The sequence below is a fragment of the Mustelus asterias genome, chromosome 1, assembly GCF_964213995.1.
Source record: "Mustelus asterias chromosome 1, sMusAst1.hap1.1, whole genome shotgun sequence".
Taxonomy (NCBI): domain Eukaryota; kingdom Metazoa; phylum Chordata; class Chondrichthyes; order Carcharhiniformes; family Triakidae; genus Mustelus; species Mustelus asterias.
In genome coordinates, this window is record NC_135801.1 from 2824714 (window position 1) to 2837238 (window position 12525).

Genomic DNA, 12525 nt, shown 5'->3' on the forward strand with positions numbered 1-12525 from the left:
AGCACAGGAACAGGCCCTTCGGCCCTCCAAGCCCGCACCGCTCCCTGGTCCAAACTAGACCATTCTTTTGTATCCCTCCATTCCCACTCCGTTCATGTGGCTATCTAGATAAGTCTTAAACGTTCCCAGTGTGTCCGCCTCCACCACCTTGCCTGGCAGTGCATTCCAGGCCCCCACCACCCTCTGTGTAAAATATGTCCGTCTGATATCTGTGTTAAACCTCCCCCGCTTCACCTTGAACCTATGACCCCTCGTGAACGTCACCACCGACCTGGGGAAAAGCTTCCCACCGTTCACCCTATCTATGCCTTTCATAATTTTATACACCTCTATTAAGTCTCCCCTCATCCTCCGTCTTTCCAGGGAGAACAACCCCAGTTTACCCAATCTCTCCTCATAACTAAGCCCCTCCATACCAGGTAACATCCTGGTAAACCTCCTCTGTACTCTCTCCAAAGCCTCCACGTCCTTCTGGTAGTGTGGCGACCAGAACTGGACGCAGTATTCCAGATGCGGCCGAACCAACGTTCTATACATCTGCAACATCAGACCCCAACTTTTATACTCTATGCCCCGTCCTATAAAGGCAAGCATGCCATATGCCTTCTTCACCACCTTCTCCACCTGTGACGTCACTTTCAAGGATCTGTGGACTTGCACACCCAGGTCCCTCTGCGTATCTACACCCTTTATGGTTCTGCCATTTATCATATAGCTCCTCCCTACATTATTTCTACCAAAATGCATCACTTCGCATTTATCAGGATTGAACTCCATCTGCCATTTCTTTGCCCAAATTTCCAGCCTATCTATATCCTTCTGTAGCTTCTGACAATGCTCCTCACTATCTGCAAGTCCTGCCAATTTTGTGTCGTCCGCAAACTTACTGATCACCCCAGTTACACCTTCTTCCAGATCATTTATATAGCAGAGGTCCCAATACAGAGCCCTGCGGAACACCACTAGTCACAGGCCTCCAGCCGGAAAAAGACCCTTCCACTACCACCCTCTGTCTTCTGTGACCAAGCCAGTTCTCCACCCATCTAACCACCTCCCCCTTTATCCCATGAGATCCAACCTTTTTCACCAGCCTACCATGAGGGACTTTGTCAAACGCTTTACTAAAGTCCATATAGACGACATCCACGGCCCTTCCCTCATCAACCATTTTGGTACAAGATGCTCTTTAAGTCTTACCTCTTTAGACGGCCTTTGGTCACCCGCACTAACATCCCCTTATGTGTCTCGGTGTCTAATTCTGTCTGATTACGACCCTACGGTGGCTGGAATTCTTCGACCATTCAGGCCCCATTGCCGCTGCAGTGAGGGTGGAGAATTTGGGGCCCAGACAAATCTCCATTCATGGAGTGGGACTGGAGAATCCCAGCTGCGGGCGAGGGTGGAGAACCTGGCTCAGTGTCTTGGGATGGTTTACTATGTTAAAGGGCGCTATATAAGGTTATTGTTGTAGTCCAGCAACGTTCCCCTGAAAGGCAGCTAGACAAATCCTTGGGGCCAGGTAGAATCCTGACGTACCTTTGGAGAGTGTTCTGTTTAATGAAAAAGGATGTGCTGTCCCAGTACAGGCAAGGGAATTGCCTGACTGTGCAAAAGGAGAGACAACTAGAATATTCCAGAACGTCCAGTGTCAGGACTTTTTCTTTTTATTTATTTGTGGGACATGGGTGTCGCTGGCTGGCCAGCATTTATTGCCCATCCCCAGTTGCCCTTGGAGGGCAGTTGAGAGTCAACCACATTGTGGTGGCTCTGGAGTCACATGTAGGCCAGACTGGACATTAGTGAACCAGATGGGTTTTTCCGACAATCGACAATGGTTTCATGGTCATCAGTAGATACTTAATTCCAGATTTTTAAAATTGAATTCAGATAACACCATCTGCCCTGGCGGGATTCGAACCCGGGTCACCAGAACATTAGCTGAGTTTCCTGGAGTAATAGTCTAGCAATAACACCACTAGGCCATCGCCTCCCCATGGGGCACTCAGAGGGAATCAGGTCAAAATCCACTGGTGTGTCAGATCTAGTCAAGGAATGGCTATTTGTATTTAAGATTGATGTGTTTCAATGATTCCTGGGATGGTGGGTCCGTCATCTGAGGAGAGACTAAGTCGGTTAGGGTTATATTCACTGGAGTTTAGAAGAGTGAGAGGGGATCTTGTAGAATCGTATAAAGTTCTAACAGGGTTCGACAGGGTAGATTCAGAAAGAGTGTTCCCAATGGTGGGGAAGTCATAGTTTGAGGATAAGCGGTAAACCTTTTAGGACTGAGATAAGGAGAAATTTCTTCACCCTGAGGGTGGTGAATGTGTGGAATTCACTCCCACAGAATGTAGTTGAAATGTGTGATTTCAAGAAGAAATTAGAAATAGCTCTTGGGGCTAAAGGGATCGAGGGGGAAGGGGGGATCAGGATATTGAATTCGAGAATCAGCCATGATCGAGATGAATGGTGGAGCAGGCTCGAAGGGCCGAATGGCCTCCTCCTGCTCCTAGTTTCTATATTTCTATATTTTAATGTCGATAAATTCATTTAAGTTCATTTTGGTTAATGGATCGGTTAAAATAGCACAGAAGGAGAAGTGTTAAATATTTATGCAAGACTTCTGTAAAGGTTAACTTGTGACTCATTCTGTTTCTAAAGTTTAAAAATGCTTGATAGTCCCAGCAGCCTCAGAGACCCGGCGACAAAGGTGTTTTCATCCTGGCCGTGCCCTGAATTTCAATGGAACATAACAACAGAGGGATAAACGTGGGTAAAGTGCCCAGTGAAAACTGCCAATCACAACCAGTTTGTTAACTATCCACGTGTTCATAGAATCCCTCCGGTGCAGTCAGAGGCCATTCAGCCCCTCGAGTCTGCACTGATTCTCCGAACGATCACAGTGGTAGCACAGTGGTTAGCACTGCTGCTTCACAGCTCCAGGGTCCCGGGTTCGATTCCCGGCTCGGGTCACTGTCTGTGTGGAGTTTGCACATTCTCCTCGTGTCTGCGTGGGTTTCCTCCGGGTGCTCCGGTTTCCTCCCACATGCCAAAGATGTGCGGGTTAGGTTGATTGGCCATGCTAAATTGCCCCTTAGTGTACTGAGATGCGTAGGTTAGAGGGATTAGTGGGTAAATATGTAGGGATATGGGGGTAGGGCCTGGGTGGGATTGTGGTCGGTGCAGACTCGATGGGCTGAATGGCCTCTTTCTGTACTGTAGGGTTTCTATGATTAATCCTACCCAGGCCCTCCACCCTATCCCCGCCATGGCTAATCCACCTACCCTACAACTGCTGCTAAAGGGCAGGAAACAAGGACAAAAGCAACCCAGTTGCAGTGGAGTTTTATCTTCATCATTAGCTGCAATATGACACTATTCACAGCCAGACTGCTGTCACTGAAAATGCTGCAACAACTCAGCGCATCTGCAAAAGAGTCATTCGCACTCGAAACGTTCACTCTGTTTCTCTCTCCACAGACGCTGCCAGACCTGCTGAGTTTTTCCAGCATTTTCCCGTTTTTATTTCCAATTCCCAATATCTGCAGTATTTTGCTTTTGTTAATTTTTTTGAATGTTGACGTGAGGAAAACATTGTATTTAGTTGCATATCACCGTTCACAACTTCAGGATGTTTTCTAAACACTTTAAAGCCAATGGAATATGTTTGGAGTGTTAGTCATTGTTGGAACATGGGAGATAAGGCAGCCGATTTGCACAAAGCAAGATCCCACAAACAGCAGTGTCATAATGGCCACACAACTTAATTCATAGAATCCCTTACAGTGCAGAAGGAGGCCATTCAGCTCATTGAGTCTGCACCAACAACAATCCCACCCAGGCCCTACCCTGTAACCCCATGAATTTACCCTGCTAATCCCCCTGACACTAAGGGGCAATTTAGCACGGCCAATCCCCTGAACCTGCACATCTTTGGACTGTGGGAGGAAACCGGAGCACCCGGAGGAAACCCATGCAGACACGGGGAGAATGTGCAGACTCCACACAGACAGTGACCCAAGCCGGGAATTGAACCCAGGTCCCTGATGCTGTGAGGCAGCAGTGCTAACCACTGGGCCACCGTGCCACCTGATGATTGATATAATCATAGAAATCATAGAAACCCTACAGTGCAGAAGGAGGCCATACGGCCCATCGAGTCTGCACCGACCACAATCCCACCCAGGCCCTACCCCTACATATTTACCCGCTAATCCCACTAACCTATGCATCTCAGGACTCTAAGGGGCAATTTTTAACCTGGCCAATCAACCTAACCCGCACATCTTTGGACTGTGGGAGGAAACCGGAGCACCCGGAGGAAACCCACGCAGACACGAGGAGAATGTGCAAACTCCACACAGACAGTGACCCGAGCCGGGAATCGAACCCGGGACCCTGGAGCTGTGAAGCAGCAGTGCTAACCACTGTGCTACCGTGCCGCCCTGGTGATGATGCACACTGGTCAAGACTCTGGAAGAACTCCCCTGCTGTTCTTCAAATATGCACCGAAATCTCTTTTACGTTTAGCCAGGAGGGTTGAGAGGGCCTTGAGTTAGTGTCTCATCCAAAATGCGGCAGTGCTGAGCTCCAACAGAACCCGAGAGTCAGCCTGGGCACTGTGCTCACGTCTCCAGAGTGAGGCCAAAGCCTACAGAGCTCAGACACAAAGGTGACAGGGCCACATCTCCAGCCCTGTGTCACTGCAGATGTTGCAAGCAGTCAGCTGGCCAGAATAAACCCCCAATAAACACGCTGAAGCTTACCGTTAAGATTGGGACGCGAGGGTCACCGAGATACTTCTTGAATATTCGCTTGCACAGCCACTTTAGCTGGTGGGGCAGTGATGTTGTGCGTTGGATCTGCTGTTGGGAGAGTACCATCTGTCGCATCCTGCTATAAGTGGACAGTTTCTCCAGTTCTATCTGCAGCTCTCTGAAGTGGGAGGATGCTCGATAGATACACACTAATCTATCACAGGTAGTGGGAGCATTCTGCTGCTCAGCACTTCCGAAACCTGCGTCCAAATGTGGGAAAATCATGAAGCAAGTTACAGTGAGATGAGTCTCAGAGAGCACGCAAAAGATCGACCCAACTCCCCGCCTGCTGGAATATCCAAATCTCCCTTTTGAAACTCTGTGCTTCCCTCTCCTGTTCAGGCAGTGCACTGACCAGAAGTTGCTGCCTACACATATGTTTCTCAGTTTTGAATATATTCATCAACTGAACAACCACACCTCCCTGAGACAGAGAATCATAGAATCCCTACAGTGCAGAAGGAGGCCATTCGGCCCATTGGGTGTGCACAGACCACAATCCCACCCAGGCCCTATCCCTGTAACGCCATGCATTTACCCTAGCTGGTCCCCCTGACACTAAGGGGCAATTTAGCATGGCCAATCCACCTAACCCGCACATCTTTGGACTGTGGGCGGCACGGTAGCACAGTGGTTAGCACTGCTGCTTCACAGCTCCAGGGTCCCGGGTTCGATTCCCGGCTCGGGTCACTGTCTGTGTGGAGTTTGCACATTCTCCTCGTGTCTGCGTGGGTTTCCTCCGGGTGCTCCGGTTTCCTCCCATAGTCCAAAGATGTGCGGGTTAGGTTGATTGGCCAGGTTAAAAATTGCCCCTTAGAGTTCTGAGATGCGTAGGTTAGAGGGATTAGCGGGTAAATATGTGGGGGTAGGGCCTGGGTGGGATTGTGGTCGGTGCAGACTCGATGGGCCGAATGGCCTCCTTCTGCACTGTAGGGTTTCTATGATTCTATGATTCTATGAAAGCGGAGCACCCGGAGGAAACCCACATAGACACGGGGAGAATGTGCAAACTCCACACAGACAGTGACCCAAGCCGGGAGTTGAACCCGGGTTCTTGGCACTATGAGACAGCAGTGCTAACCACTGTGCTACTGTTCCAAAGATTCACCAGCTTCCGGGTGTAAAAACACTCACTGCCATCTCTGCTCGCAATGGCCAAGCCTTAGCTGGACATTCAGAACCCAAGTTCCCATTGCCTCAGCCGAATTGTAGCTCCTGTGGTGTTTAGTGACTGCAGCCGGCTGCTTTTCCCAACATTACTCTTGTCCTGGGAATTACCACAGGGGCAGTCTGAGGGACAACGGCCTATTGGCTCCATAAACATACAATCAGCCAAATCACTCTGCCACTAATGTCCCAGTGCAGCTGTTTGGTGTCTGAAGTGCCAGCTTGGTTGGTGACATTCCTGCCTCTGAATCGCAAGTTATAGAGTCATAGAGGTTTACAGCATGGAAACAGGCCCTTCGGCCCAAGTTGTCCATGCCGCCCTTTTTTTAAACCCCTGAGCTAGTCCCAATTGCCCGTGTTTGGCCCAAATCCCTCAACACCCATCGTACCCATGTAACTGTCTAAATGCTTTTTGAAAGACAAAATTGTACCCGCCTCTACTACTACCTCTGGCAGCTTGTTCCAGACACTCACCCACCCTCTGTGTGAAAAAATTGCCCCTCTGGACACTTTTGTATCTCTCCCCTCTCACCTTAAACCTATGCCCTCTAGTTTTAGACTCCCCTACCTTTGGGAAAAGATATTGACTATTTGGCTGATCTGTGCCCCTCATTATTTTATAGACCTCTATAAAATCACCCCTCAGCCTCCTACGCTCCAGAGAAAAAAGTCCCAGTCTATCCAGCCTCTCCTTATAACTCAATCCATCAAGTCCTGGAAGCATTCTAGTAAATCTTTTCTGCACTCTTTCTAGTTTGTGTTCAAGTTGTGGGTTCAAATCCTACTCCAGAAACTGAGCACAAAAAGCAACTTTCACTCTTCCAGTTTCATCGACTGTGGAAATCCCAACAACATGTTTTCAATAATTTACCGTTTATTTTTGAGCCGAAACAGTGGCTGAACTCAGGGGCCGGCTGCACCTGGGGAGGGGCCGGCTGCACCTGGGGAGGGGCCGGCTGCACCTGGGGAGGGGCCGGCTGCACTTTGGGAAGACCTGAAAGAAAGGTTCAGAATTTTAAAAAACATTGAACAGAAATGGTTATTCATCCAACAATTTAAATTCAGAACTTCAAAACTAAGGTCAATAACTGAGGCAAGGTTTTAGGGATTGTGGGGGCAAGGAGAGTAAAATACAGATCAAATGTGATCAAACTGACTGATAGAACAGCCTCAAGGGGATGAATGGTCTCCACCTTTATCTGTGTTATTAATTCTGTCCAAGCTGCTCCATCCACTGACTCTGTCTACACTTGCTGCTGCCTCGGAAAAGCAGCCAGCATAATCAAGGACCCCACGCACCCCGGACATTCTCTCTTCCACCTTCTTCCGTCGGGAAAAAGATACAAAAGTCTGAGGTCACGTAACAACCGACTCAAGAACAGCTTCTTCCCTGCTGCTGTCAGACTTTTGAATGGAACAACCTTGCACTAAGTTGATCTTTCTCTACACCCTAGCTATGACTGTAACACTACATTCTGCACTCTCTCCTTTCCTTCTCTATGAACAGTATGCTTTGTCTGTATAGCGTGCAAGAAACAATACTTTTTACTGTATGTTAATACATGTGACAATAATAAATCAAATCAAATCAAAATCAATAAAACTTTATTTCACCTATTTAACCTCCTGAAGAGAATTGTTTCTCACTGTAATTCAAGCCTACAATATGTTCACATTCCCAGAAGGAAAGCTAACATTGGGCTTCATACAACATTTCATTTCCTTTGTTCATTTTACCATTAGCTCTAGAATATTCAGCTATCTTTTTGCAGAAGCTATTCATTGACACAGTGTGGGATATTTTATGTGAGAGTGCAGGGTTCAGTAAAAAGGAACACTTGAATAATTTAGAAACAACATTGGAACATCTTCAAACACATGGTCTGCATATCAAGAAAGAAAAGTATGATTTTTTTCTAGATGTCAGTCCAGTATTTGCATCACATAGTAAAGGCCTCCATGTAGCACCTGAAAAGATGAATGCTATTTTAGAAGCACCACATCCAATGAAAGTGATGCAATAGAGGTCCTTTCTAGGATTAGTAAGTTATTATAGTAAATTAGTTTATAACTTAGTGACATTTTTGAAGCCATTACGTAATTTACGTGTGTGAAACAGTCATGGGACTGGACAACAGAATGGGAGAAACATACAAGGATGCCAAAGATGCTTCGCAGAAGTCTGAAGGATTGGTTCATTTTGATATGAAGCTACCATTACTGCTTCCTTGTGACGTTTCACCTTATGGAGCGGGGCATTCATTTCACATATTATGCCTTTGGGAGAAGAACAACCAAGAGCTTTTGCTTTGCGTACTCTGACTGGTGCTGAATCTAACTATGCTCAGCTGGGAAAAGAAACATTGAATCTAATTTTTGGCGTACAAAGGTTTCAACATTATTTATTTGGTCATAATTTCAAATTACTAACTGATCATCAACCCTGAACTGCTATTTTTGGGCTGTATAAAGGCATACCATTGTTAGCTGCTAGCTGATTGCAAAGATGGTCACTGATCTTGTCTGTACACTCTTACAACATAAAGTATTCATAATCAGAGTGCCATGCTAATGCTGACGCATTATCACACTTACCTTTACCTTCTGAGCAGATGCCACCAACTAGTTTTGCTAATATTCTTTATTTTTCGCAAGTAGATCATATGCCTGTGACAGCTTCTCAAGTTCAGAGACATACCAGAAATGATTCCGTGATGGGGAAGGTGATGGATATGATATTGAAAGGAACAATAGCTAGAGCACATTGTCCGCATCCTAATTTAACACATATGTGTCAAGAGAGCTTGAGTTGACTGTCCAAGATAGGTGTCTATTGTGGAGAATCTGAGTGATAATTCCTCCCAGTCTGCGTGGAAGAGTTCTTGAATGACTACATGAAAGACATTCTGGAATAGTCGGATAAAGGAATTAGCATGTAGATATTTTTGGTGGCCGGTTCTGGATGCTCAGATTGTAGAAAACGTGGGAGAGTGTCAATCCTATGGATGAATGAGAAATGCACCATCGTTGTCTCCTTTACACCCATGGGAGTGACCTAACATGACATTGCAATGATTGCTTGTAGATTTTGCCAGTTCATTTGAGGGTTATATGTTTGTAGTCATAATTGTTATACACTCAAAGTGACCAGAAGTTGTTACCATGAGATGAACTACTTCTGAACAAACCATTGAAAAACTTGATGAAACGTTTGCAAGATTTGGTAAACTGGAATAGATTGTTAGTGATAATGGCTCAGATTACTCCACAAGAGTTTGAGGATTATCACAAAGATATGCAGCATATAAAATCTGCACCTTATCATCCATCAAATAATGGATTAGCTGAACAATTGGTACAATCCTTGAAACCTTCTTTAAAAGCTTCAAAAGAGCAAGGTTCGTTATCATGTTGTGTGAATAGCTTTTGGCATCTTACAGAAACCCTACTCATGCGACTACCCAATGTTCACTTGCATTACCACTCTTAAAGAGAAAGTTAAAAACTATGTTTGATTTGTTATAACCTCCAGAAGCTTCAGAGATAGTAGAGCATCAGCAACAATCTCAAGTTGCAAGATGAGAAGTGATGGCAAAACAACACTCATTTCACCAAGGAGATCGATTGTCAGAGCGTAATTATGCCATGGTTGGAAATGGATGTCAGCCATAGTTTTAGCAAAGATAAAAGCAAAATACTGCAGATGCTGGAATCTGAAACAGAAACAGAAAATGCTGGAAAATTTCAGCAGGTCTGACAGCATCTGTGGAGAGAGAATAGAGCCAACGTTTCGAGTCTGGATAACAAGACAGCTCCAATTTCTTACACTGTTCAAACTGGGGATGAACTAGTTTGGCGACATCATGTTGACCAAATGTTGTCATCTCAAAGTGTTTTCTTTGAATCATCTCCAGAAGTACCAATTTCTTTAGTTCCGAGTGTTGTGAATACTATGCCAGAAGACTTAGTTACCTGATGATTGTGTCTTTGCTACTATACCACGTGAGAATGATGCAGAATTAGTTCCAAGAGAAGAAGTGTCTACTGAAGTTCCAAATCAGACTTCTGGGTCAAAGACTGCCAAGTTCCAGAGCTGACTCAGCAGAGGGTGCAGGTCGCGGGGGTGGGTGTGTGCGATGTGGGTCCGGGGTTGTGGGGACGGGTATGGGAAAAGGTTTTAATGTTTCTTCATTAGTGTCATAAGTAGGCTTACATTAACACTGCAATGAAGTTACTGTGAAAATCTCCCAGTCGCAACACTCCGGTGCCAGGGGATGTGTGGGGGGTGTGTGGGGGGTGTGTGTGGGAGGGTGTCGGGGGGTGTGTCGGGGGGTGTGTGCGGAGGGGAGTGTGGGGGGTGTGTGGGGGGGTGTGTGGAGATGTATATGGGGTGTATGGGTCTGTGTGTGGGGGTTGTGTGTGTGGGGGGGTGTGTGGAGGGGTGTGTGGAGGGGTGTGTGTGGAGGGGAGTTTGGGGGGGGTGTGGGGAGATGTATATGGGGGTGTGGGTGTGAGTGAGGGTGTGTGTGTGGGGGGATGTATGGGTGTGTGTGTGGGGATGTATATGGGGGTGTGGGAGTGTGGGTGTGAGTGAGGGTGTGTGGGGGTGTGTGTGGGTGTGTGTGTGGGGGTGTGTGTGGGGGTATGGGAGGGTGGGTGTGGGGGGGTGTGTGGGTGTGTGTGTGTGGGGTGTGGGGGGTGTGTGGAGATGTTTATGGGGGTGTGGGAGTGTGGGTGTGAGTGAGGGTGTGTGGGGGTGTGTGTGGGTGTGTGTGTGGGGGTGTGTGTGGGGGTATGGGAGGGGGGGTGTGGGGGTGTGTGTGTAGGGTGTGGGGGGTGTGTGGAGATGTTTATGGGGGTGTGGGAGTGTGGGTGTGAGTGAGGGTGTGTGGGGGTGTGTGTGGGTGTGTGTGTGGGGGTGTGTGTGGGGGTATGGGGGGGGGTGTGTGGGGGTGTGTGTGTGGGGTGTGGGGGGTGTGTGGAGATGTATATGGGGGTGTGGGAGTGTGGGTGTGAGTGAGGGTGTGTGTGGGAGGGGGTGTGTGTGGGGTGTGGGGGGTGTGTGGGGATGTATATGGGGTAGTGGGGGTGTGGGTGTGAGTGAGGGTGCTGGGTTGGGGTTTTCTTTATGCTGAATAAACAGTGAGGCAGTGAAGCAGTAACGAAGGATAGAATTGTGTTTGATGTTAGAATGGTGAATGCACACATACCCGGATCAGCCCGATTCTCCGCAGCTTTACACAAGATATCGAGAAGCACATCAACAGGGTTGGACTGTGAATAAAACTTGTATCCTGTATTTACAAAATAAAACAGATAATAGTCATGTGACAGGTAACAAGATATAGACAAGTGAACCTAACGTCGGGACTGGGGAAGTTTCTAGGGTCGATTATCAAGGATTTCATAGCTCAGCATTTGGAAGGCAGTGGTATAATCAGACAAAGTCAGCATGGGTTTACAAAAGGGAAATCATACTTGACGAATCTATTAGAATATTTGAGGCTGTAACCAGTAGAGTTGACCGAGGAGGACCAGTGGATGTGGTTTATTTAGACTTTCAGAAAGCTTTCGACAAGGTCTCACAGAGCAGACTACTGTGTAAAGTTAAAGCACATGGGATTGCAGGTAATGTCTTGAGATGGATAGAAAGCTGGTTAGCAGATAGGAAGCAAAGAGTTGGAATAAATGGGTCTTTTTCTGATTGGCAGTCAGTGACTAGTGGGGTTCCGCAGGGATCGGTGCTAGGACCCCAACTGTTCACATTACATATTTATGATTTGGAAGAGGGAACTGAATGTATTATCTCCAAATTTGCAGATGATACAAAGTTGTGTGGGAGGGTGAACTGTGAGGTGGATGCAGAGGTATCTTCAGCGTGATTTGGACAGGGTGAGTGTGTGAGCATCTGCATGGCAGATGCAGGATAATGTGGATAAATGTGAGGTTATCCACTTTGGTAGCAATAATAGGAAGATAGATTATTACTTGAATGGGTGTAAATTGAGAGAGGCGGATACTCAGCGAGATCTTGGAGTCCTCGTGCATCAGTCGCTGAGAGTGAGTGTACAGGTACAGCAGGCAGTAAAGAAGGCAAATGGTATGTTGACCCACCTGCAGCTCAGGGGAAGCTGATAAACCCAAAGGGGAAGAATGGAATAGAGGGTTATGTTGACAGTGTCAGAGATGCAGAAACTCTTGTTCCAGCTGAATGGCACGTTTCGGTGTAAATTGTGTGTTAAAAAACAAAGTTTCTGCACCCGCTGCCTATCCTAAAATGCTGAAAATGTGGATTCAAATTTCACATTCAGAATCCAAAAATCTTTACTATCTTAACCGCCGTTGTGTAATCCAGAGAAGCACAGAAGCTGCTAATCATGTTTAGGGATATCCTCTAGAACAAACATTTCTTACCTCAGTGTTTAGTCTGAGTGTAAGTGTTGAGTGCTGGATGAGGTGGTGACACCATTGATCGAGGGGGAATTAGAGGAAAGAAGTGTTTACCCAAAGATGTTGCACTGATCAGGAATGTGGGATAACA

The 12525-nt window shown here is 46.8% G+C and overlaps 1 protein-coding gene across 1 annotated transcript in view; it reads right to left on the reverse strand.

Moving 5' to 3' along the window:
• The window catches only part of LOC144501402 (broad substrate specificity ATP-binding cassette transporter ABCG2-like), a gene marked incomplete at its 3' end in the record, with an annotated part of 47775 nt that overhangs the window by 21169 nt on the left and 14081 nt on the right, over nucleotides 1-12525 (reverse strand). Inside the window, exons 7-9 of the mRNA XM_078225130.1 lie at nucleotides 11195-11278; nucleotides 6856-6978; nucleotides 4767-5017 (exon numbers count right to left, since the gene is read on the reverse strand). Coding sequence (XP_078081256.1) covers nucleotides 4767-5017; nucleotides 6856-6978; nucleotides 11195-11278 — 458 coding nt within the window. The remainder of the gene's footprint in view (nucleotides 1-4766; nucleotides 5018-6855; nucleotides 6979-11194; nucleotides 11279-12525) is intronic.